The 21695-nt window shown below is 61.4% G+C and overlaps 9 protein-coding genes across 9 annotated transcripts; 4 read left to right on the top strand and 5 right to left on the bottom strand.

Moving 5' to 3' along the window:
- Window positions 1-68: 68 nt before the first annotated feature.
- On the top strand, window positions 69-3817 carry EHS24_004452 (uncharacterized protein; the record flags this gene model as incomplete). Its single annotated transcript, XM_028620029.1, has 3 exons — window positions 69-825; window positions 879-2338; window positions 2381-3817. The coding sequence occupies 3 exons, from the start codon at window positions 69-71 to the stop codon at window positions 3815-3817; spliced, it is 3654 nt and encodes a 1217-aa protein (XP_028479001.1).
- Window positions 3818-4177: 360 nt separating this feature from the next.
- On the bottom strand, window positions 4178-6106 carry EHS24_004451 (uncharacterized protein; the record flags this gene model as incomplete). Its single annotated transcript, XM_028620028.1, has 2 exons — window positions 4178-5745; window positions 5797-6106. 2 exons carry the CDS (start codon window positions 6104-6106, stop codon window positions 4178-4180), a joined length of 1878 nt encoding a protein of 625 aa, XP_028479000.1.
- A 159-nt stretch (window positions 6107-6265) lies between these two features.
- EHS24_004450 (uncharacterized protein) lies at window positions 6266-7358 on the top strand (the record flags this gene model as incomplete). Its single annotated transcript, XM_028620027.1, has 3 exons — window positions 6266-6704; window positions 6750-7190; window positions 7231-7358. 3 exons carry the CDS (start codon window positions 6266-6268, stop codon window positions 7356-7358), a joined length of 1008 nt encoding a protein of 335 aa, XP_028478999.1.
- A 162-nt stretch (window positions 7359-7520) lies between these two features.
- NRK1 (ribosylnicotinamide kinase) lies at window positions 7521-8416 on the bottom strand (the record flags this gene model as incomplete). The annotated part of the gene is made up of 3 exons (XM_028620026.1): window positions 7521-7777; window positions 7837-8327; window positions 8385-8416. 3 exons carry the CDS (start codon window positions 8414-8416, stop codon window positions 7521-7523), a joined length of 780 nt encoding a protein of 259 aa, XP_028478998.1.
- A 647-nt stretch (window positions 8417-9063) lies between these two features.
- On the top strand, window positions 9064-11376 carry EHS24_004448 (uncharacterized protein; the record flags this gene model as incomplete). The annotated part of the gene is made up of 12 exons (XM_028620025.1): window positions 9064-9137; window positions 9184-9241; window positions 9280-9332; window positions 9389-9403; window positions 9441-9529; window positions 9586-9904; window positions 9957-10215; window positions 10267-10333; window positions 10378-10553; window positions 10600-10744; window positions 10800-11005; window positions 11074-11376. The coding sequence occupies 12 exons, from the start codon at window positions 9064-9066 to the stop codon at window positions 11374-11376; spliced, it is 1764 nt and encodes a 587-aa protein (XP_028478997.1).
- Window positions 11377-11525: 149 nt separating this feature from the next.
- On the bottom strand, window positions 11526-11906 carry EHS24_004447 (uncharacterized protein; the record flags this gene model as incomplete). Its single annotated transcript, XM_028620024.1, has 1 exon — window positions 11526-11906. The coding sequence occupies one exon, from the start codon at window positions 11904-11906 to the stop codon at window positions 11526-11528; it is 381 nt and encodes a 126-aa protein (XP_028478996.1).
- A 464-nt stretch (window positions 11907-12370) lies between these two features.
- On the bottom strand, window positions 12371-14096 carry EHS24_004446 (uncharacterized protein; the record flags this gene model as incomplete). Its single annotated transcript, XM_028620023.1, has 4 exons — window positions 12371-12849; window positions 12888-13841; window positions 13893-13913; window positions 13970-14096. 4 exons carry the CDS (start codon window positions 14094-14096, stop codon window positions 12371-12373), a joined length of 1581 nt encoding a protein of 526 aa, XP_028478995.1.
- Window positions 14097-15082: 986 nt separating this feature from the next.
- VPS10 (vacuolar protein sorting/targeting protein PEP1) lies at window positions 15083-19514 on the top strand (the record flags this gene model as incomplete). Its single annotated transcript, XM_028620022.1, has 3 exons — window positions 15083-15118; window positions 15225-16972; window positions 17015-19514. 3 exons carry the CDS (start codon window positions 15083-15085, stop codon window positions 19512-19514), a joined length of 4284 nt encoding a protein of 1427 aa, XP_028478994.1.
- Window positions 19515-19716: 202 nt separating this feature from the next.
- EHS24_004444 (uncharacterized protein) lies at window positions 19717-21590 on the bottom strand (the record flags this gene model as incomplete). The annotated part of the gene is made up of 6 exons (XM_028620021.1): window positions 19717-20109; window positions 20258-20377; window positions 20630-21006; window positions 21151-21179; window positions 21223-21257; window positions 21360-21590. The coding sequence occupies 6 exons, from the start codon at window positions 21588-21590 to the stop codon at window positions 19717-19719; spliced, it is 1185 nt and encodes a 394-aa protein (XP_028478993.1).
- Between the last annotated feature and the right edge of the window lie 105 nt (window positions 21591-21695).

The following is a 21695-nucleotide window of genomic DNA, read 5'->3' as shown; positions in this document are numbered from 1 at the left end:
CTCTTCCGGGACACACCAAAGCACACCGGGGCCATTGCCCCACCCTTCTCCCCACTCCCCCACACACCATGTCTTCCTCCATGGGCTCACCCAGCCCAGCAGGCCCGTCCCTCCGCCGCAGCAACCGCTCAGCCTCTGCCATCCCGGCATCCCCATCCTTTGCCTCGGACATGTCTGCTGCCGACTTGTCCACGTTTGACTTTGAGTCGTCCGACGACGAGGCTGGAGTCTTCTTTGGCGCACACCGGCCCATCGAGCGCAAGATTGTCGCAGCCCTGTCCCGCTCCATCACTTCCTCGCCAGGAGCTCAACGAGGAGACTTGCACAGTTCACCATCGGGTCCCCGCCGCTCGTCATTAGCCAACCGCGTCAAGAAACGTGACTCGCGCGAGTTTCTGCGCCGCAAGACCCTCCTCCTGCCGTGCTCACCAGACAAGACAGCGGCAGCGGCAACACCGACCACAGCTGCAACTGCCGCATCCGGAGAAAAGGTCTGGGAGGGTGGCTTCTTTGAGAAGGCGGCCGAAGGCGACCAAGCGCCAGTACCACCACCACAAGAACTTGACTCTCCTGCCAGCGGCCCGTCCGATGCTCGACCTGACGCTTTCTCTGTGGAGACCGCATCACTGCACATGCTGACCGATGTGCCTCCCTCGCCCGACCACGACGATTACCTCAGCCGCCCAGACTCGGATGACGAGACAGACAAGGAGAACACCATGGTCCCAGAGCCGTACATGGGGTCCGATGAAGATGACGAATATAGACCCAGTGTGGACGCTCCAACAGTCACACTGGGCTTTGGCGATGCCCAAGACGCCAATGGTTGGTTGCTACACCCACCCTCCAGAGATCTCCTTGTTGACCTAACCTTGCAGACATTTCGACTCAGTTGGATTTGGGTGGTCTGAGTCTGCTCGACCTCGACGACCCCGAGATTGGGCCATTGGAATCACCGACGCGAGACCCGTCGTTTGAAGTGGACCTGGGCGAGTCTGACAGTGCCAGCGGCTCGGACAGCGTCGACTCGAGCACCATTAGCTCCAAGTTTGTGCTGTCTGATCCATTTGTCTACACTGCTGCCCTTGGGGACGCCCAGTCGACGGACATTCCAGACAGTCCCCCGCCGGCCGTGTCGGAGACCGCCTCGCCTGTCCCTTGCACACCTGTCAAGGAGGCCAGCGGTGACGATGACGACACCTCGTTTGCGTCCGACATGACGTCGCCAGTGGGACGCGGTCCAGTCATCTTACCTGTCTTCAGCATCCGTTCACCTGTGGCTCACACCACACCTGTCCGTGGCCTTGAGCCCTCGGCATTCTTTGACGACCTCCCGCTCCCTCAGTTTGGCACCGACGAGGCCTTTTCCCTCCCCTCGCTCGAAAGCCCCAACTCGAGGGGCACGACAACACCACGCTACCCAGCGTTGTTACCGCTGGCCACCCCGGCTTCGGCCCGTATCGGTAGTCTCACCCCTGCTCGATCAGTAGGCAAGCTCAAGCCCATCGATCTCGGCGACCGCCCTGTCAAGGTGTTAAAGTCTGTTCACGCCGGCGGAGCGTTGCATTCCAGGTCTGAGAATGACCGGCGTGTGGAAAAGGCCAAGGAGCGCGCCAACCGTATCAACGGCCAGCTCGATGCCATCTATGCGTCCAAGTTGGCCCCCACAGCGCGTCCTACGGCGGCGACCATGTCGACCAAGATCCCCGAACGCGTGAGCGAATCGGTCCAGAAGCCCCGCGTTCGTGTAGGCGACTCGTCCTCTGCGCCCTCTCGCTCCACCGCACTCTGGCCCAAAAAGATCATGCGTCCCTCTGCACCGGCTAGTGTGTTAAAGTCGGCGTTGAAACCGACCAGCACGCTTCCCACGCCACGCCCAGCCTCTGCACAGCCCAACAAGCGACTTGCGCCAACAACTGTCAAGGCCAAGCCGAATGGACTCCCACGCCCCGTCGCTCGTCGCCCGATGGCACCGCCCTCTGTCGTGGCCGGCCCCTCGTTTGCTCAGCCGACGAAGTCGACGTCTCTGCACGCCGGTCGACCCGTTGTCGCTACGCCGACGACTACGGGTGTCAAGCGCCCATTCTCCGCCACGCAACCCGTGTCGGCACACCCCGCGGCGGCAGCAGCTGCTGGCCGACTTGGCCTTCCATCTCGCATGACGCACAGCAGTGCCCCCAGCGCATCCCCATTTGCCTTTGGCGGTGCCTCCACACTGTCCGTTGGCGGTCCGCTCTCACACCCTCCCGTACGCTCTCCCTCGCGAACCCTCGGTAGCTCTTTGGGCAAGCCTTCACGAGGCACCGGGACCACTCCGACACCGCAGAGGACGCTCAAGGTAAGTGTTCACCTGCTACGTGGCGGCACCGCTGACTTGCAGCTGGGGACCCCATCCAGGCCCATGGCCACGCCGCTCAAGTCTGGTCCCATGCGTCCCATGGCGTACTCTTCGTACACGGCTCAGCCCAAAGTCACGCTTGTCCCAGAGACCACCGAGCCTGGCCCCGCGCCAGTCGACGGCGGCGACTCGGCGTCGGGCTCTGCGCCGACTGAGCGCTCTGGAGATTCTCCCTCGAGCTCGTCTTCCAACAGCGGCGGTGACGCTGGAAATGGCGGCGACCGCACCCCTCCCGCGGGCAATGGCAGCGACGGCGGCAGTGCAGGCAACAACAACAATGCTGGCCACACTCCACCCGAGCGCCCGCCACCGTCAAGCTCACCGCCCGATGAGTCTCCGCCAGCCGACGACGTTGCGAACGAGGCGGAGAAGATGGATGTCGACGAGGCCAAGCCAGCTGCCGAACCCGCCGCCAAAGAGCCATCTCCATCAACACCACCTCCAGGAGACGACGTGTCCTCGCCAGTGCCAACTGAGATTGATGTCGACCCGCCAGAGGACAGTACTCCCCCTGCTCCGCCTTCGTCCGCCGAGGAGCCGCCTCAGCCTGCCGCCGAGTCGTCATCGCTGAGGCGCACATCCAAGCGTTCTGTTCGTCCTCCGACCAAGCTCGTCCCCACCCCGGCAGCCCCGAGGGCCAAGGCGCAGCCTGTCGAGTCTATCGTGCCCGGAATGAGCGAGAAGGAGCTCAAGACAGCGACTCACCGTAACACGATGCGCAACGAGGTCTACTACTGTGCCATTGACCGCATCATTGTGCGCAAGACGGGTGCGCGCCCGCCCTCGCCCGAGCCCAAGATCCGCATGACCGCCGACCGCGAGGAAGAGGACCGCAAGCGCCAGCGTGACCAGCGCGCGCGTCGCCGTCAGCGCGGCAGTGGCGGCGACGAGCCGATGAGCGAGGACGAAGAAGCCGTCCCGCTCATCGAGCAGGTCGAGCAGCACCGCGCACCGGGCGACGAGGCAGACTACCAGACCCCTGCTCGGCCGCTGAAGCGTGCGCGCATCGAGTCGAGCGACGACGAGGCAGACGACGAGCGGCCGAGCGTGCCAGAGCGGTACGTCCGCTGGAACCGGGCGCTCACGGTCATCCGCGGCGGGCTCGGCGAGCACCGGCCCGTCCCCGCTGCCGCCTCGGCATCGCCGTCCGCCACCCCGCAGCCTTCCGGCTCCGCCTCGGCCTCTGGATCGGGCTCGTCATCCACCTCTACGTCTGCCGCGGAGCAGCAGCTCCGCTCCTGCCTCCGCCCCAGCTCCATGGTACCCCTGGACAAGCACGGCAACGTCCTCGAACGCCCGATCGAGCGCCTCAAGCGCGCCAAAGTGCCCGTCACGGCCGTGTTCTACGACGGCGAGGAACCACTGCCTGTCCCGGCCTACAACCCGAATTACAACCCGCGGTCCAAGAGCAAGAAGTAGGGGGAGAGAGCCTGGGGAGAGACAGGGGCAAGTGGCGAGACCATGGGGGTATGCGACAGGGTCATGTGCGAGGTGCTTGGAGTGGTTTAAACATGTACATGCTGAAAGATGGAAGATGAATGCCCATGTCATTGGGCCATTGCGCGCCCGCGCCGTGGGCATCTTAGTGTGCGCCAGCAGCCATTGTCAACCTGGGGCCACATTGCCGCTTGCGACCGCTGTGGGGGACGATCGTTGGCCGTTGCCGAGACATGGGATATGGTACTTGGCAGTACACAGTGTGGTGCATGACGAGGAGGGATACACATTATGGAACAGAGAACAATAAAACTACTTGCACAGGGTGGTGGAATAGCATGTTTACGTGTAAGGTGCCGGTCTCACGGACTCGACATTGCATGCAGGGTTGGTCGTGGCGAGCTTGTCTGGCTGATGAGCGGGCTCAGAAAAGACGGTGGTGGTGGTGGACAGCGACGAGTCACTGCCACCAGACGTCGAGCCACTTGTCGCGCGTGAGGCGACGGGCGAGATGGATACGGGGGCGCCGAGTCCGAGAGACGTGCGTCCGTGTTGGAGCTGGTCGGTAGCGACCGCCACTCGTTCCGCGAGCATGGTGTCAAACACGGCCGGACTGACAGGCGCGACCATAAAGTCGAGGGCGGCGATGACGCGAACGTTGAACTCGGGATCGTCGAAAGCGTCCTGCCCGAACGCGATGAGGTCGTCGACGTCGACAGGTGCGGTATCACTTGCCTCAGGCACTGGTGCGCGTTCGGATGGGCCTGACGGGTCTGCGCCACCACCACCACCGCCGTCACCGCCTGCACCGGGAGGGTTGTGACTCGAGTCACCACTCCCACGCCCGTCTTGTCCTGGAGCACCGGAACCAGGCCCTTTGTCGCTGGGCGGCTCGTCGTCTCCCGGCGCCGGGTTGTTCGAGGCGCCTGCCTTGGCGGCGACCTTGGCAGCCTTGCCGTACGAGGTGCCGTACGTGCGGTCAAAGTAGTCAAGAGTTTTACCGCGCTTCTGGAAGCCCACCGCCGCGTGCAGCTGGCGCTCCAGATCAGGCGCGCCGTCCGGTCCGCCACCCTCGCCGTGGACGTGGACGTGACTCGTCCTCGACTGTCCGATCGCCCGGTAGACGTCGGAGAAGACGCTGTCGTCGTCGTCCTTGCTGATGCCGGGGATACGCCCCATCTCGGTCAGCTTCAGAGGCGTGAGGAGCCGATATCCAGCAACCACGAGGTCCCACAGCGGCTGCAACCCACTGCCATCGGAGCGAAGGGTGTGGGGCAGAGTGTTGAAGAGCTTTCCCCCACTGAGGAACTGCTCGGCCTTGCACGGCACAGTCTGGGGCGGCGTCTGCGGGTCGGAACTCTCCACCTCGCTGGGAGCCTCGTCGGTGTGGTCGTCGCCCTTGACTTCGACAGCAAACTCGCGGGGACCGAGAGCCAACACACGCGCGTAGCGGGTGTTGATGAGGACGTTTCCGAGGCAGGTACCAAAGGCGCTCCTGGCAGACGACAGCTGCAAGAAGAGCTGCGCAAACGCCTGGCAAGCCTCGGCATCGGGGACCTGTGACCTCGAGACCTTGTTCTCGCCCACAAGGGTTACACATGCCGTGCGAATCTGGGCGGCAGGACTGGGATTGTTGCCAGAGGAGGAGGTCGCGGCTGGAGCATTGGAAGCACTGTCTGCACCGGTGGTGCGCTTCTTCTTCCTCGGCGGCGGCATGCTGGCTGGAGTCGAGCCACACTCGTAGGCGATGAGGACAATGTCAGGCCGGCGGATGCCATCTGTCTGCGTCGCGGCTGACGTCGCATATGTCGAGGCCGGTCGACTTGATGCCGGTGTCTTCAAGGTACCCGCGGATTGACGGAAATCATGAGCGGAACGTTGAGCTTCTGCATCGCAATATGCCGTAGAGTCTAGGGGGCAAGTCAGGGCTACTGTCGTGCTCGGGGAAGAGTTGTACCCACTACGCGCCGCACACTTGAACAGGTCCAGGTCTGTGGTCAGATCGTACAGGTCGATTGGATCGACAACAGCATCACCCTCATCTTCAGGTCGACCAGGCAGCTTGTATGACGACACGGGGACCATCGCAGCGCGCAGCAGAACCACAAGCTCGCCGTTGCTGGCCGACTCGTTGGTGCCGTTCTCCAGCCCCTTGATGAGGTGACGAAAGGCGCGCTCCCAAAAGGGGTTGTTCCGAGGCGGGGTGGGAAGAATGCTGTCTATTAAGCGGGCAAAGGCATGGGGGTCTGTGTCGTCGTTGTTGAGCGACATGTTGGGGATGATGGATGGAGAGAAGGAACCTCACCCCAGTCGTCGTCTTTTTGTTGTTGTTGGGATCCAAACGTCATGCGGTTTTACTCCCGTCTGATGTTTGTTTTTGCCACCCAAATGTGTCCCCCAACGACACAACCCAACACCCACCCACATCATATGCTTGTCGGTCTGGGCAACAACATCAACGGCGCGTTATCCACCTCCTCGATACCGGTGCATTCGACCCCCGTGTCACAGTCACACGATGGTGCAGTCCTGTTTCACGGCTGGAGCTGCTCCGTCGTGCTCGAGTACAAGAACAACAGGATACGCGCTTGGGGCCGCGACCCGCTCGTGTCGTCTCTAGACCAATGGGCTCTGCCTACTTCTCCGCCGTCACCACTGGTCCAAGGGCTCAAGGTGTTGACTCAACATGACCGTCCAGCGGCGGTGTTGGCCGGAGGCAAGGTATACCTACCCCCGACATGTCACTCGTCACTGCCAGTTGACAGCTCAGCGCCAGCAGTAGCGCCTTTTGGACCACCGGGTTGGTATCAAGGTGCCAATTGGGACGACGCAGGTGTCACAGACCTGGGACCGGCCGTTGGCTTTTGTCGTGAGTACAGCTACACTTGGAGTGGGGAAAGCTGACCAGCTTCAGGCGAGCGTGGCCTGTATCGCTTCCCCGACCTTGAGCATCTCTGTGCAGACAAGAATGGATCGCGCGTCGAGCACCCGTTCCTCACAGCCAACACCGACGTGCAAGTATACGCTACTGAGGCGAGAGTACTACTCCTTGTCCATGGGCACGTCCTCGAGCTGGACGTCAAGAACGACACCAGCCGACCGCCATTGACGGTGGTGGACGAGATGGAGGGACTCGGCGTCACGCAGCTGATACCGGGACCTGGGAACCGGTTCGGGGCGGTCACACAGGCTGGGGAGGGATACCTCCTGGGCCCACACGATGTTGAGGCGGTTGTCATTGGGCCAGGGGAGGATGAGGACGAGGACGAGGAAGGCGATGGTATCGCGGCCATGGCGCTCGGCTACGAGTTTGACATTGTCCTATCATGCGGCACCGTGTACGCACGCGGCAACAGTGGGTGTGCGAGAGCCGTCCGCCAAACCTGACCCAACAGATGAGTTTGGACAACTTGGCCAGCGTCCAACGACCAAATGGCTGAAGACGTGGACGCGTGTGGATGTCGACGGCGTCACGGCGGTCTGCGCTGGCCGCTTTTCAACGCTGCTGGCCAAGGCATGGTAGGTTGGCGTCCTGCGGAAAATGCTGACCTATTGACAGAAGTCTCGTTGCTTCTTACAATCATAAAGTGCAGCCATCTGGTCTTCCCTTTCCAACAGCATTCAATACCAACAGGCCAAGGTAGTGTACTATACTGTATACCCATGCATTATCACCGTGTCGCATCTACTCCACATAGCTGCCCACTCCAGCGTTCGCAGCGGCCACGAGCACGGCACATGCCTCGCCGAGGACGCGGGTCATCTCCCCTTCCCCCTCTCCTGGAGCAAGCACTGTAATGTCCGCCGTAGTCACAGTTCCATTCTCCACGTCTCCACCGGACATGACACTGGCGTGAGCCTTGACGTAGGCCGGGTAGACAATGTTGTCAAAGTATCCTGGTGGGTCGGTCCATACCCCGCCCGTTGCGGCGTCCTCGGCGTCTGTGTGCGCAAGTTAGACAGAGAGACGGCGGCAGGCAGCCTGGCTTCGCTTCACTCACTCTGCAGAACGTACGTTGCACGCGCCTCGCGCCGCGCCTTGAGCACCGCACGCGGCACGCGCATTAGGAGCTTGACGTCGAGCGCGTCCGACACGCCGCGGTCCCAGTAAAGCACGAACCCGTCTACCAGGACCCACACAATCTTTTCCTCGCCGCCGCCCGTCACCGTCACCTGGCCCAGCTTGGTACCCCACTCGTGCACCACGCCGCCGTCCACGCCGACCTCGACCTGGGCATTGAGGTGGTCAAAGCTGTCGTGTTCCTGCGGGACCTTGCCCGACTGCCTGATTGCGCCGAGCACCTGGCGCATGCGCGGCCACTCGACGCAGGTCGGCGGGTCGTCCCAGTCCTGCACGCCGAATTCGGGCGACACGGGGACCATTTCAGACGTCGGCGCAAAGTCGTCTTGGTGGATAAGGACAGAATGGCCGGGTCCCAGCAGCCGGGCGAGGTGTTTGGCGAGCAGCGTCTTGCCCGAGCAGCTTGCGCCGCTTTGTGTGACATGTCAGCGCCAGGTGGTCGTGATGTTCCGGTGCAAAACGACGTACCCGATGCCGACGAGGATGACGCGGGTGGGCATGGTGTTTAGAATGGAGATGTGAGCTGCAGGAAGATGCTTTGCGTGTCAATGTTCGTCCGTTTGCCATCGTCGTCATCGCGCTCGTCATTGATAACAAACGGGATCAAATGGGGGTACATGGCTTGCTCCTGGGGGTGTGTCTTTTGTATCCCGGAGAAGCCGTACCGACGACCCGAGCACACGTCCCCCCGGTGGCCTCGCTGTAACGACGAGTCGGGGACGGTCTCCGGTCTCCATCGTTTATATATCCATGTACCGATCTCGCAAGCCGCGTCCCCGCACGATAGGGTGACTCGCCGCCGCCGCTTCGGTCACCAACGCTGATAGATGCCCGTGTCTCACACGGCTTCGGCGTCCACTCGGACATGTCCGACGCCTCATCGGATGTGTCTGTCGCGGTACCGCTGTTGCAGAGCTGCAGAGCATGTGGGCACGGGAGACGCGGGGTAGAGTGCATGCTGGTGGCCGGGGCAACAGCTTGAACGCAAGCGGCCCCGCGGGCACGCGCGGTATGCCGACTGCCGTTGCCGATGGGGGCCCAGAGGCTCATGTCCGGGTTATAATGTGCAGCCCCCCCAAGACCCAACGGAATTCTTCATCTCGTGCCCCCCCAACCCAACCCAACTCATACAACGCTTGCAACAACAATGGGCTCCAAAGTCGTTGCTTCAGCTCCAGCCCCTCGGCCTGCTGGGCCCTCCATCGCCATCATCGGCGCTGGGTACGTGTAGCGTCCCACACGCAGTGGCCCTCGAGCTGACTGGCAGTATCGGCGGCATCACGCTCGGCATCGAACTTGACAAACGTGGACTGACCAACTGGACTGTGAGACTATAACATACGAGCTTCTGTCTGACAGAGAGATGTACGAGCGCGACGACGGCATCGGTGGAACCTGGTACCAGAACCGCTACCCGTGAGTGATATCCCTTTCTGTGACACCGTGTGGCAGCATAACTGACGTTTATCCAGTGGCTGTCGCTGCGAGTGAGTACTGACCCCTCGCAAGCGGAACACTAACAAGGAGTGTGCCCGCGATTGTGTACTCGCACTCGTCCTACCCGAACCCCAACTGGAGCCAGACCCACCCGGACCGCGAAGAGATCCAGGCGTGTACGTTGTTGGCTCTTTTCCTCGTCGCCCTTGTATCCCACTGACAACCACGCAAGACTGGGCCAACCTCGCTGGCTCGCGCGGCCAGCTTCCCCGCATCAAGCTTCGCCACTCGGTTGTTCGTGCCGACTGGGACACCAAGCGCAGCCTCTACGTCATTCAGATCCGTGACCTGGCCAAGAACCAGGTCAAGACCATCGAGGCCAGCATCCTCATCACCGCCTCGGGCGGCCTGAGTACGCCGCGCTACATCGAGCTCCCGGGCAAGGAGAACTTTGACGGCAAGGTCATCCACGCTGGCGACTGGCCGCGCGACCTGTCCGTCGACGACCTGCGGGGCAAGACGGTCGTTGTCGTCGGCAACGGCTGCAGTGGGTGAGTTGAGGCAATACGGCTTACTGGAAGCGCGGCAACTGACAGCTCTCAGTGTCCAGCTCGTCGGCACCCTTGGCCTGGAATCCGACATCAACATTGTCTCCCTCTCCCGCGGCCGCCAGTGGTTTGTCCCCAGCCCGCCTGGCAGTTCGCGCAACTCGGTCCCGTACAGCAAGGCGCAGAACGAGCGCTGGGCAAAATACCCTGCGCTGCAGCAGCTCACCCGCTTCATCTACTGCTGCGTCATGGACTCGCACTTTTACTGGTACCTCGAAAAGGACGGCAAGAAGCAGCGCAAGAAGATTGAGGAGGTGGGTGACTGTCGCTCCGAATCTCATAAGCTGTTAACCTGACCCATGCAGGAAATCTCCAACTGGATGCTCAAGGAGCTGCCCGAGTACATGCGCGACACTGCCATCCCCAAGCACTGTATGTGACAGCTATTCGATTCCGTTGAAAAGCTGACCTCCCAGCGTTTGGCGCCAAGCGCCTCATCTTTGAGGACGGCTACTTTGCGGCCCTCAACAAGCCCAACGTCAAGCACATCGAGGGCCGTATCGCCAGTCTGCACGGCCACACCGTCGTGCTCGACGACGGCCGCGAAATGTCCGCCGACTATGTCGTTCTCTGCACGGGTTACGACGCAGAGGTGGGTTAAGCGGCAGATGATAATGCGTTGCTAACCCACATCCCAGCGTGTCGGTATCCCAGTCAAGGGCGTCTACGACTCGACAGAGCACTACAAGTCGCGCGCAGAGGTCAAGATGTACCATGGAGTCGCCATCCCTGGTATCCCCAACTTTTTCAATGTGTTGGGTAACAACATGGGCCTCAACCACAGTGAGTCGTTGGAGGCAGATATGTACTGGTTGTGGATATCTGACTGACCACCCAGTGTCCATCACCACGGTTATTGAGATCCAGACCAACTACATTGGCCAGCTGGTCCAGGGCATGCGCGACTACAGCATCCCCGTCCTCGACGTCAAGCGCGCGCCCGCGCTCGAGTACGACGCGTGGATCGCCAAGGAGCTCGAGAAGATGACCTGGATGGAGGTCAAGAACTACTGGCGCGGCAACAACGGCCACGGTCGTATCTTTGTGAGTAGATAGCTCCTCAACCCCCCTGGTCACGAGCTGCAAGCTGCACGTGTGCTGACGCGCGCCAGACACACTACCCGGGCTCGGTCCGCCGCCTGCTCTGGGACAACGCGTACCCCCTGTGGGGCGACTACAACGGCGGCGCGCCCGTGGTCCGTCGCCAGCGGCTCAAGCGCGGCGTCCTCGCCCTCGCCCTCGTTGTGGCGGGATACTGGGCGACCAAGACCGGTCTCAGCGCCCAGGCTGTCCAGACGCTCGTGCAGTGGGCGTCCGGCCTCGTCGCGGTGGGTAAGGCGCTCCCCCAGGTTGTGGTAGGCGCTGTGGGACTGTTCGCAGACAAGGGACGCGCACTGCTCTCGGCTACACAGTAGAGGAGTGGGGGTACAAGTGGTAATTAATGGACCTCGTGTTGTCGGAATTAAGGGGTGAAGGCGACAAGATCAGTAGAATTGAAAATCAAACATGGAACAGCATGGGTCACCAGTTGCCTTTCGCCTCTGTGGGATACATTTCCCGGTCACTACGCGTTGGGGTCGCTCGCCGCAGCCTCAACAAACACGCTGCTCACGCCGACAATGCCACTCATGTCGAACCCGGCCATGTCGGCCCTAAACTCGGGACTGGTCATGTACGTCTTGGTGACGGCGGCGGGGTCCGCGCCGGGCTGGTACGAGACAATGGCCACGAGGCGGTACTGCGGCGCAGGAGGCGGGGCCGGCGGGGCCGGCGGCGCACCGGGCGGGCCAGTCATGCCGTGCACGCCGGCGAGCTCCTTGAACACGCGGTGGGTCGTGATGCCGTATTTGGCCAGGCTGGGGATATGCCGTTGCCAGTGCACGGTGGCGTACGCGTCGAGCGCGGCAGCGGTCGCGAGCGTGTATGTGCGGATTTCGGTGGTCATGGCGGGTGTGTGGTGTCGTTCTTGAGAGAGACAATATGGGTAACGAGGACGCTGGCGTGTTTCTCATATTCTTTTGCTGGACGGCCTCAGCGTCGCCGGCGTCATTGACCGCATCGAGGTGGGCACGGTAAGTTGTCGGACTGGCGCATATGCCAACTCCGTCGCTAGCCTCTCTCCCTCCGTCGCCAACACCTCCTACCACTGGGCAGGCCCCGGGCCCAGAGCGGCCACAGGTGCATCGGAAGCACAGGTCGTCACTGTCAGGTATGGCGGCAAGGCAGAGGCAGGTGTGGGGAGCGCTCTTGCAGGTCGCACCGCACAGGACACGTCTGTTATCTCGGCAAAATCTTGCTCCGACACCCGATCGTACTCAAAATCTCCCCACATCCGGCGTCTCGAGCAGAAATACATGGTATGAATGCAAACAAGTATCTATGAGGGGGGGGGAAGAGGCGAAAACAGCGTTACGTGGCAATCTTGCGCTTCTTCTGCAACTTCTTCTTCCTCCTCGCGCGCTGGATCTGCGCCGCCGTCTTGGGCTTTGGCTCAGCGACCTCGGCGACCTCGCCCGCGTCCGCATCATCCTCCTCGTCGTCATCTTCGGCATCCTCACGGGCACGCTTGCCGCCGACAACCTCGTCGTCCGCTGCCTCCACCTCCTGCCCCTCCTCCTCCTGCTCCTCCTCGTCACCGTCCTGCACGCGCTCAAAGCACGACACGAAAAAGCCGTTGGTCTTGTCCTCGGGCAAGCAGCGGATGACGCGGTCCGCGACCTTGCCGAGCTCCTCGGGCAGACCGCGGCGCTCCCACGTGGGCAGGACGGACGAGCGGGGTGCGAGGCGCCAGGCGCCCTTGCCGGCCTTGAGTGCCGCAGCGACGACGCGCTCGTCCTCCTCGGCGTGGATCGAGCAGGTAGAGTAGACCACGCGGCGAACGGTGGGGACTGGAGGTTAGCTAGGGCATGTGTCAAGTGGAGCTCACATTTAAACGCATGCTGGATCATCTGGAGCTGGAAAGCCGCCAGCTTCTCAAGGCGCTCGGCCTGGTCGTCGCTCTCGTTCTCGTCCGCGTCGACGAGGTAGTCGAGGCGGTTGACGATGCCGGATCCAGAGCAACTGGGGTCCAGGAGGATACGGGTGACGTCGGCATAGTCGCGGGGGTCGGTCTCTGTAAAGTCGCCGCGGGTAGTCTGGACGTTTGTGCACTTGGCCGTGTCGAGCATGCGCACGAGGGTCTTGTACCTGTTGGCCGACTTTTCAAACGCGTACAGCGTCGACTTGTTGCCCATGAGCGCGGACATGAACGACGTCTTGTTGCCTGGCGCAGCCGTTGCGTCGATGCACGCTCCCTCGGCCTCGTCCCAGCCATCCATGACCACTGCGGCGGGCATGCACGAGGCCTTGTCCTGCAGAATGACGGCGCCAGACTCGTACCACTTGTCGCCGACCCACCAGGTCGACGAGGGCGGGAAGACGAGCAGCTCGTTGGGCAGGTGCGGGTCCATAAAGTACTTGTCTGCAGGGACCGGGTAGACGGCCTCGTCGATAAAGGTCATGCCCTGCTGCTTGAGATGGGCGTGGAGCGCGTCCAGCGTCCAGTCACCGGCACGGCACAGGTCGACGTTGGGGTTCCAGCGGACGTAGCGTGCCTCGACGGTGGAACCTGCCGCGCGGCCCATGTCGCGCACCGACGACTTGCCGGCCTTGATCTGCATGCGCACCAGCTCGGCCTTGAGACGGGCCTGGTGGCGCAGAAGAGCAGCCTTGGGCGGCCACTTGTCCGAGGCCTCGATCTTGCCCTTGGACGAGAACAAGAGGTCGTGCATCAGGACGAGGAGGAGCGAGTTGGACGAAGGCGAGCTCTTGGGGCGGAACACCTCGCGCTCGAGCTTGTACACGGGCACAGTCTTGATGAGCTCTTGCAGGACATCACGGTCTGGGTGGGGTTAGCTGTTGCAAAATAGAACAGAGGTGCATAATGACCCACACTTGAGCGTCTCGATAATCACTTGGTGTCTGTCAGCTAAACCAGTCGCGCCGTTCAAGTCCTCGAATGCCGCTCACATGCAAGAATACGCCTGGCCTCGCCGGCCGTTGCGCCGACCTTGGCCGCCGCCAGCGATCCCTTGACACTGCCCTGGTGCTTGTCCAGGTGGTCCAATGCGCGCGCGGCAGAGTGGTAAAAGTTCATCGTGATCGTGCTCGCACCGGCTGCAACTTTTTTAAAGGGAAGGAAAAAAACTGGGAGGGGCCTTAGCCGTGTGCATTACAAACAGAATCTACAAAAGCGAGAAAAAAACCTACAGGCCAGAAAGAGCCAGAGGCGTCGACCGCGCTAACCAGAAAGAGGGGAGTGAGGTTCTGGAAAGGTCTGTTCACACCTGTCAGCACGTCGTCGTCGCGTTGGGAGAAGGTGGAATGGAGGGAATGTGTGTTGGTTCAGAGTTTTGTTGATTGGTTGTCTCCACAAGTGAGTCGGACAATGTAGATAAGTTAAAACAGCATCATTACAGCTGGTAGAGGAGGGTGTAGGGGGGTAGAGTAGGAGAGCAAGAGAGCAGGAGACGGAGACTCACGGGTTGTGTGATACAGACGAGAGAGAGTGAGATGAGAAAGAGACGACGGAAAGATGAGAGAGATGGAAATCACTCACCCAAAATCCCCCCTGGTGCGGACCCAGGTCACGTGATCTGTCACCCCACAAGAGAGGGGGGCTCTGATAAAGTGATAGCCACCGCCCGCCCGCGCCCTGGGCTGAATGGCGCGCGCCGACGCCTCCAGGTCGCTGGGTGCGTCACGTCGGCTCGCTCGTCGCTCGTCGTCGTCGAGCTCGTTGGCTTGCGCGTCGACGTGTTATTATATCTATTTCCTGCTTCTCCATCTCCTTTCTCATTCTCAAACCCCCCACCCTCTCTCCCTCCCTTTTCTCTTTCCTCCCTTCTATCCTTCCAGCAGCGCCCAGCCAGCGCCCAGCTTCTTCCAGCCGGCGGCCCCCAGCTACCCATCGCTCGTTCCCGCTCTCACGCCTTGCCTCCACTTTCAACTGGCCCTGCGTTCGCCATGACCTCCATATCGAGGGGGGTCGGCCCCCTCCTCCCCCTCCTGCTATGCCTCCTCTCAATGCTGGGCATGGTCTCAGCTGGAGATCCAGAGGTCACGGTCTCACGCTTCCCAAACATGCCCAACAAGCTGTTCTACTTTGAAGACTCAAACGTAAGTGTCCTGGACCTGCGGAATGTGTGGCTGGACCAGTCGGTCCCTGCGTTTGGCGAGACGGAACGCACAGTCAAGTCAAGTAGCTTACACACAACGATGACAGGTCGTCCTGATGCACGACTCGTTGACGTCGACGGTGTATCGTTCAGCAGACGAGGGCAAGTCATGGAAAAAGGTCGAGGACATTGGTGACGGCGCCACCCGCCTCATCGAGCACCCGCACAGCAAAGAGGTCGCCTTTGTTATCGGCCGTCACGAGGACCACTACGTGACGTTCAACCGCGGAGAGACATGGCAATCGTTCAGCACCCCTACCGACCCAACACTCACCAGCCAACCACTTTCGTTCCACGCCACCAAGCCTGACTGGATCCTCTTCCAAGGCACTGTCTGCGAAAAGGGCAACTCGAAATGGGGCTCGGGCAGCGTCTGCTATGACGAGACCTACTACACCACCGACAGCTTCAGAACCAACCCCAAGAAGATGCTCAGCATGACCTCTGAGTGTGTCTTTGCCCGCTCGGAGAAGATGGTCGACACGCCCGAGAACCTCGTCTTCTGCATCGCCTTCGAGTCCAAGCCCAGCAACGGCCACAGCGCCTCGGAGACGCGTCTTTTCCGCTCCGACGACTGGTTTGAGACCCACGAGTATGTCGACCTCGGCATTGGCAAGCGCGCCCGCGGTATCGTCGGTCTCGGCGTCGTGTCCAAGTTTATGATCGTGGCCGTCAAGATGAACTCGGGCGGCTCAGCCGACAAGCGTGCCAACGACCCCATGAGCCTCTTTGTCAGCACCGACGGCGTCACCTGGCACCAGTCCGAATTCCCTCACTCGGCCATGCCAAACCTCGTTGAGAACGCATACACCATTGTCGAGTCGACGACCCACTCGATCGCCATCGACATTCTCACCTCGCCAAGTGCCCTGATCGGCACCTTGTTCGTGTCGTCGGGTGAGGGCCGTTACTTTGTCGAGTCGCTTCCCGACACGAACCGCAACGAGATGGGTATCGTCGACTTTGAGGGTATCAAGGGCCTCGATGGCGTGGGTATCGGAAACGTGGTCAAGAACCGCGAAAAGGTTGTCACGGGCGCTCAGAAGAAGGAGCTCCAGACCTGGATCACCTTTGACGACGGCTCCAACTGGTCGCTCATGCGTGCGCCCAAGGAGAAGATGAACGGCGACTCGTGGACCTGCCAGCCGTCCAAGATTGAAGAGTGCTCACTTCACGTCCACTCGGTCACGACCCCGCACAACCTCGGAAGCGTGTTCTCGTCTGCTGCGCCGGGCTTTGTCATGGCCGTCGGCTCTGTCGGAGACCACCTGCTTCCCTATGAGGAGTGTGACACCTTCCTCTCGACCGATGCCGGTGTCTCTTGGAAGATGGTCCAGGAAGGCGCACACAAGTACGAGTTTGGCGACCAGGGCAGTGTCCTCGTTATTGCCGACGATGAGGAGTTTACCGACCACGTTTGGTACTCGTATGACGGCGGCGCCAAGTGGGAAAAGCTCGACCTTGGCATCTCGGTCCGCGTGACAGTCCTCACCACCATCCCAGACTCGACGTCCCAAAACTTCCTCATTGTCGGCATGGCGCGCCGCAGTGACTCCAAGGAGGGCCGCTACGTTACCGTCTTCCTCGACTTTGATAAAATCCAGACCCGCCAGTGCCAGGACAAGGACTTTGAGCGTTGGTACGCCCGTGGTGGAGAGGACAACGAGTGCATCATGGGCCACAAGCAGTGGTACCAGCGCCGCAAGCTCGACGCCCAGTGCTACGTCGGCAACGTGTTTGACGAGCCCAAGGGCCACGAGGAGAACTGTGCTTGCACAGATGCCGACTTTGAGTGGTGCGTAGTTATTATTACATGGCTTTTATACTGACATTTTAGCGACTTCAACTTTGTTCGCCAGAACGGCGAGTGTGTCGCTGCTGGACCCCAGCCTGTTCCTGCTGGCACTTGCAAGAACAAGGGCGACACGTACAAGGGCTCGTCGGGCTACCGCCTCATCCCAGGCAACACCTGCTCGGGTGGTGTGGAAAAGGCCAACCTCGTTGACAGGCCGTGTACCGATGCCAAACCCGAGGACGGCAAGGTCAGCCACGTTGTCCACGCCTTCACGTCGAGGATTACTCGCCACTCGTACTTTGAGGGCTCGCAGACGATCCTCCTGCAGCTCGAGGACAACTCGATCTGGCAGTCGAGCAACGAAGGCTACTCTTGGACCCAGCTGGAACCCAGCAAAGAGTTCCTCACGTTCGTCATGCACCCATACACCAGCGACCGCGCCTACCTCATCACAAAGGACCGCACCATCATCCACACGACGGACACTGGCCGCTCATGGAACGCGATCGAGGCACCAATGGAGGCCAACGGCCTTGGTATCCCACTTCTCGACTTCCACCCTACACGCTCCGACTGGCTCATCTTCACAGGCTCGGTCGACTGCACCGACACGCTGTCCACTACCTGCCACGCCGTCGCCTGGTACACTACCGACCACGGCCGCCGCTGGAACCAGGTGGAAAAGTATGTGCGCAACTGTCAATGGGCACGCGACTCGTCTCTCAAGATTGACGAGCGCATGATTGTCTGCGAGTCGTACAAGGAGAAGAAGGGCTCGCAAAAGTCGGGCAACCGCAACCCCATCGAACTCATTGCTGGCCGCGACTATTACGGAAGGAAGGAAAAGCTCTTTGACTCTGTTGTGGGCTTCACCACCTTTTCCCAGTACTTTTTGGCTGCCAAGTATGACGAGGAAAAGGGCACGCTCTCGCTCGAGGTCTCGCTCGACGGCACCCACTTTTCCGAGGCCCAGTTCCCGCCCAACATGAAGATTGACAACCACGCCTACACTATCCTGGAGAGCAACACCGACTCGGTCTTCCTCCACATGACGATCAACAGCGCAAAGGACCGCGAGTGGGGCACGATCTTCAAGTCCAACTCGAACGGCACCTACTATGGCCTGTCGATCGAGCACGTCAACCGCGACTCGCGTGGCTACGTCGACTTTGAAAAGATGATTGGCCTCGACGGTATCGCCCTTGTCAACGTGGTTAGGAACCCCGAGCACGCCGAGGTTTCGGGCAAGAAGCTCCTCCAGTCCCGCATCACCCATAACGACGGCGGTAGCTGGAAGCCCCTCACCCCGCCTCAGCGTGACTCGCTTGGGCAGCCGTATAGGTGCTCCGTGGCGGCGTGTGGCCTCCAGATCCACGGCTACACCGAACGCGTCGACCCCAAGGCGACGTACAGCTCCCCCTCGGCCGTGGGTCTCATGATCGCTGTCGGCAATGTGGGCGAGGAGCTCGCCGACTATGAGGACTCGGACGTTTTCCTTACTCGCGATGGCGGATTCACTTGGGAGGAAGTGCACAAGGACGCCCACCTGTGGGAGTATGGCGACTCTGGCTCGCTCATCGTGCTCGCCAACGATGAGGAGGCTGTCGACCACGTTCTCTACACCACCGACGAGGGCCTGACCTGGCACAACTACAACTTTGGCCAAAAGATTCGCGTCCAGTCGGTCAACACGGCCCCGCAGGACACGTCGCGCCGCTTCTACCTCGTTGGCCAGACCCCCGGCGAGCGTGGCAAGAGCGTCCTTGTTCACCTCGACTTTGACAGCATCACCCAGCGCAAGTGCGAGTTTAAGATCGACGACCTCAACCACGACGACTTTGAGGTCTGGTCGCCGGCCGAGAACCGCGAGGAGAAGTGTCTCTTTGGCCGCCAGACGCTCTACCACCGCCGTATCCGCGACCGCGACTGCTACATTGGCGAAAAGGTGGCGCAGCCCAACAAGGTCGAGCGCAACTGCACGTGCACGGCTGCCGACTTTGAGTGCGAGTTCAACCACGTCCGCAACGCCAAGGGCGACTGTGTCCTGGTCGAGGGTGCCGCGGCCCTGACGTTTGACACCGAGTATGAGCAGTGTGTCGGCGATGCAGAGTTCTGGTACGACCGCACCGCATACCGCAAGATCCCGCACTCGTCGTGTGATGGCGGCGACCGCCCGGACCGCGGCAAGCAGCACACGTGCCCCGGTATCGCCGGCGCTAGCCTCGGAGCGCTCTTCTGGGCCTCCATCGCCATTCTGCCGTTTGCCTGCGCGGGCGTCGCTGGCTGGTGGTGGGTCACCAAGGGCGGCCGCGCGGGCACGATCCGTCTCGGCGAGCACCGCGCATACAACGGCGACACGGGCGCAAAGGTCCTCAACACGCTCGCGTCCGTGCCGTACTTTATCCTCGGCGTCGTGGCTGCGCTGTGGTCGCAGCTGGAGAACCGCGTGCCCTTCATCGACGGTCTGTTCCGCCGCCCCCAGCCATACCGCTCCGTCCCCATCGACGACGACGCCGAGCTCCTCGGTCAATATGAGGACTAGAGAGGGTGCACCCCTAAACGAGAGGAGATGGGGGGAGGGGGAGAGACGACGACGACGTCGACGCGAAGGACAGTAGTAGAAGTACCAGCACATAACCAAATGCACCATTTTTAGATCTAGCTAGCCTACCAGCTCCGTTTATGTGTTTACTACTTTGCTTACCTGCTACTGACGAACCCGCACTGCTCTCTCTTCTCTCTCTTTACGCCGTAGCAGCCACCTTTTGCTGCTGCCGAGCGTTGGCCTGGGCCTGCTCGCCCTGGGCGATCCACTCGTGGTGCCGCTCCAGCAGCGCCTGGATGATAAACTCTTCAATCTCCACTTCGTCGGTCGCCGCTCGACCGGCCGCGAGCTCGGGCAGGCGCAGCCACGTCTCGGTGTACATGCCCGGCACGTCGCCTGCGGACGAGGCCAGGGGCGGCGTCTGCGCGCCCGTCACGGAGCGGTCGCCGCGCGACTTTTCGTGGTGCGACCGCTCGACAAAGACGACTTCGGATTTACGCTTGTGCAGCTCGTTGCCGATCACGAGCTGGTGTCCGTACCGCGCGAGCGCGGCGCGCGCCTTGGGGATGAGGAGGTTGTCGTCGGTTTCGAGCTGTGTGGACAGTGTGAGTGTGGGCGCGAGAGTGAGTGAAAGAGAGAGAGGGGAGGGAACAGGATGGCAAGTGGGCAGTTGACGCTGGGTCGCACCCAACTGCGACCCTCGCCATTCCCCATCACGTCTCCCATGTACATGTACTCACCTTGAAGCTGACAATGTACCCTTCCGGAGTCCACTCCTGGACGAGCGGGCGGAGGACCTTTGGCACCTGGTCCATCTCGAGGACGAGCGCGCCATGTGTCGACTGGATCTTGTGCTCGGCCTGCAAAAGAGTCAGCAGTGTGCTTCACAGCGCGCGGACGGAAGACATGTGTGGCAGCGTAACAGCTGCCACAATTTGACACCAGTGAACACGGAGGGTACCGCTCCACTGCACCCTCCCCCTGTTTCCGGAACGCCTCTGCCGACAGCCAAGGGACTCCGTCTCCCGGTCCGGCTGCGATCCGGGTGTCGGTGTCGCCCACAGCCGGGCATACTGGCCCCGTGGCCTCCCACGATTCTTTTCTCTACTCACGACGCGGTCATCGGGGAGGAAGAAGTCGGACACGGCAGCGGCGAGGTAGTACATGCACTTGCGTCCGAGGGGCGCCATGACGCCAGCGACGGCGCGGAGGAGCCAGAGGTAGTCGTTGACGGTCTGGAAGTTGACGCTGAGGATGCTGCCTTCGTCGTGGGCCTGGTGGTACGCCTTGAGGATGGGCAGGAGCTTGGAGGCTTGTCCCGGAACGACGTCGATCTGGTCGCCATTGTTCACTGTCAAGAGGTCCAGGAAGGGGTTCATCGAGTGGCTGTAGTGACGGCTGAAGGGGCGCAGCGAGTGGGTGCGGTGAAGGAAGATGACGGCGTAGCCGGCCTGCAAGAAGTACTCGGCTGACGTCGCGCCGCGAGTACCTGTTGGTGTCAGTAGAGCAAGAAGGGAGTGTCTGGACCCCGGTAGAGAAGAACAAGGCTGTGGGTATGCTGAACTGAACGAGCGGTGCTACTTTGCTCCTTTTGGCCCATGACGACACCGATCGCTGACCAAACGCAACTCACCAGCAGAGAAGTTGTCCAGATACCGCACGCTGCAGCGTCAGCAAAGGCGGCAGGGAAATAGAGGATACCTACGTGTTGGACTCGAGGGGGACAGTGGTGCCGCCGGACTGGGGGTTAGCCGATGCATAGGATGCGTTGGAAGGAAGCGGCGCAGTCGGACAATGGGACGGCGCGGCCGCTCTCGGACATGGGTGTAGGCAGACACTCACAGTGACGAGGACGACCTTTTTGCCGTCAATGTTCCACTTGTCAACAAAGGCGCGCATGGCCTCTGTCTTCTCCTTGAGGCTGGCGGGCGGACGCTGCGTGTTGAAGTAGTCCTCGGTGGAGAAGGCGCGGCCCTGGTCCGGGATGCCGGCCTCGGCGTCGACGTCGGCGGCCAGCTCTGCGGCTGCGTCCGCGGCGGTGTTGGAGGCGGTGGTGGGGTGTGATGCGCTCATGCCGTATACTGGACGGGGCTGGTGCTTTGGCTTCTTGCCGTCGTAGTTTATGGCGATGGAGATGTGGGACGATGAACGGACGACGAGTGGTCGATGGACCGACTG

The sequence above is a fragment of the Apiotrichum porosum genome (genome assembly GCF_003942205.1).
Source record: "Apiotrichum porosum strain DSM 27194 chromosome Unknown scaffold_2, whole genome shotgun sequence".
NCBI classification, from domain to species: Eukaryota; Fungi; Basidiomycota; class Tremellomycetes; order Trichosporonales; family Trichosporonaceae; genus Apiotrichum; species Apiotrichum porosum.
This window is presented reverse-complemented; position numbering and strand designations above follow the sequence as displayed.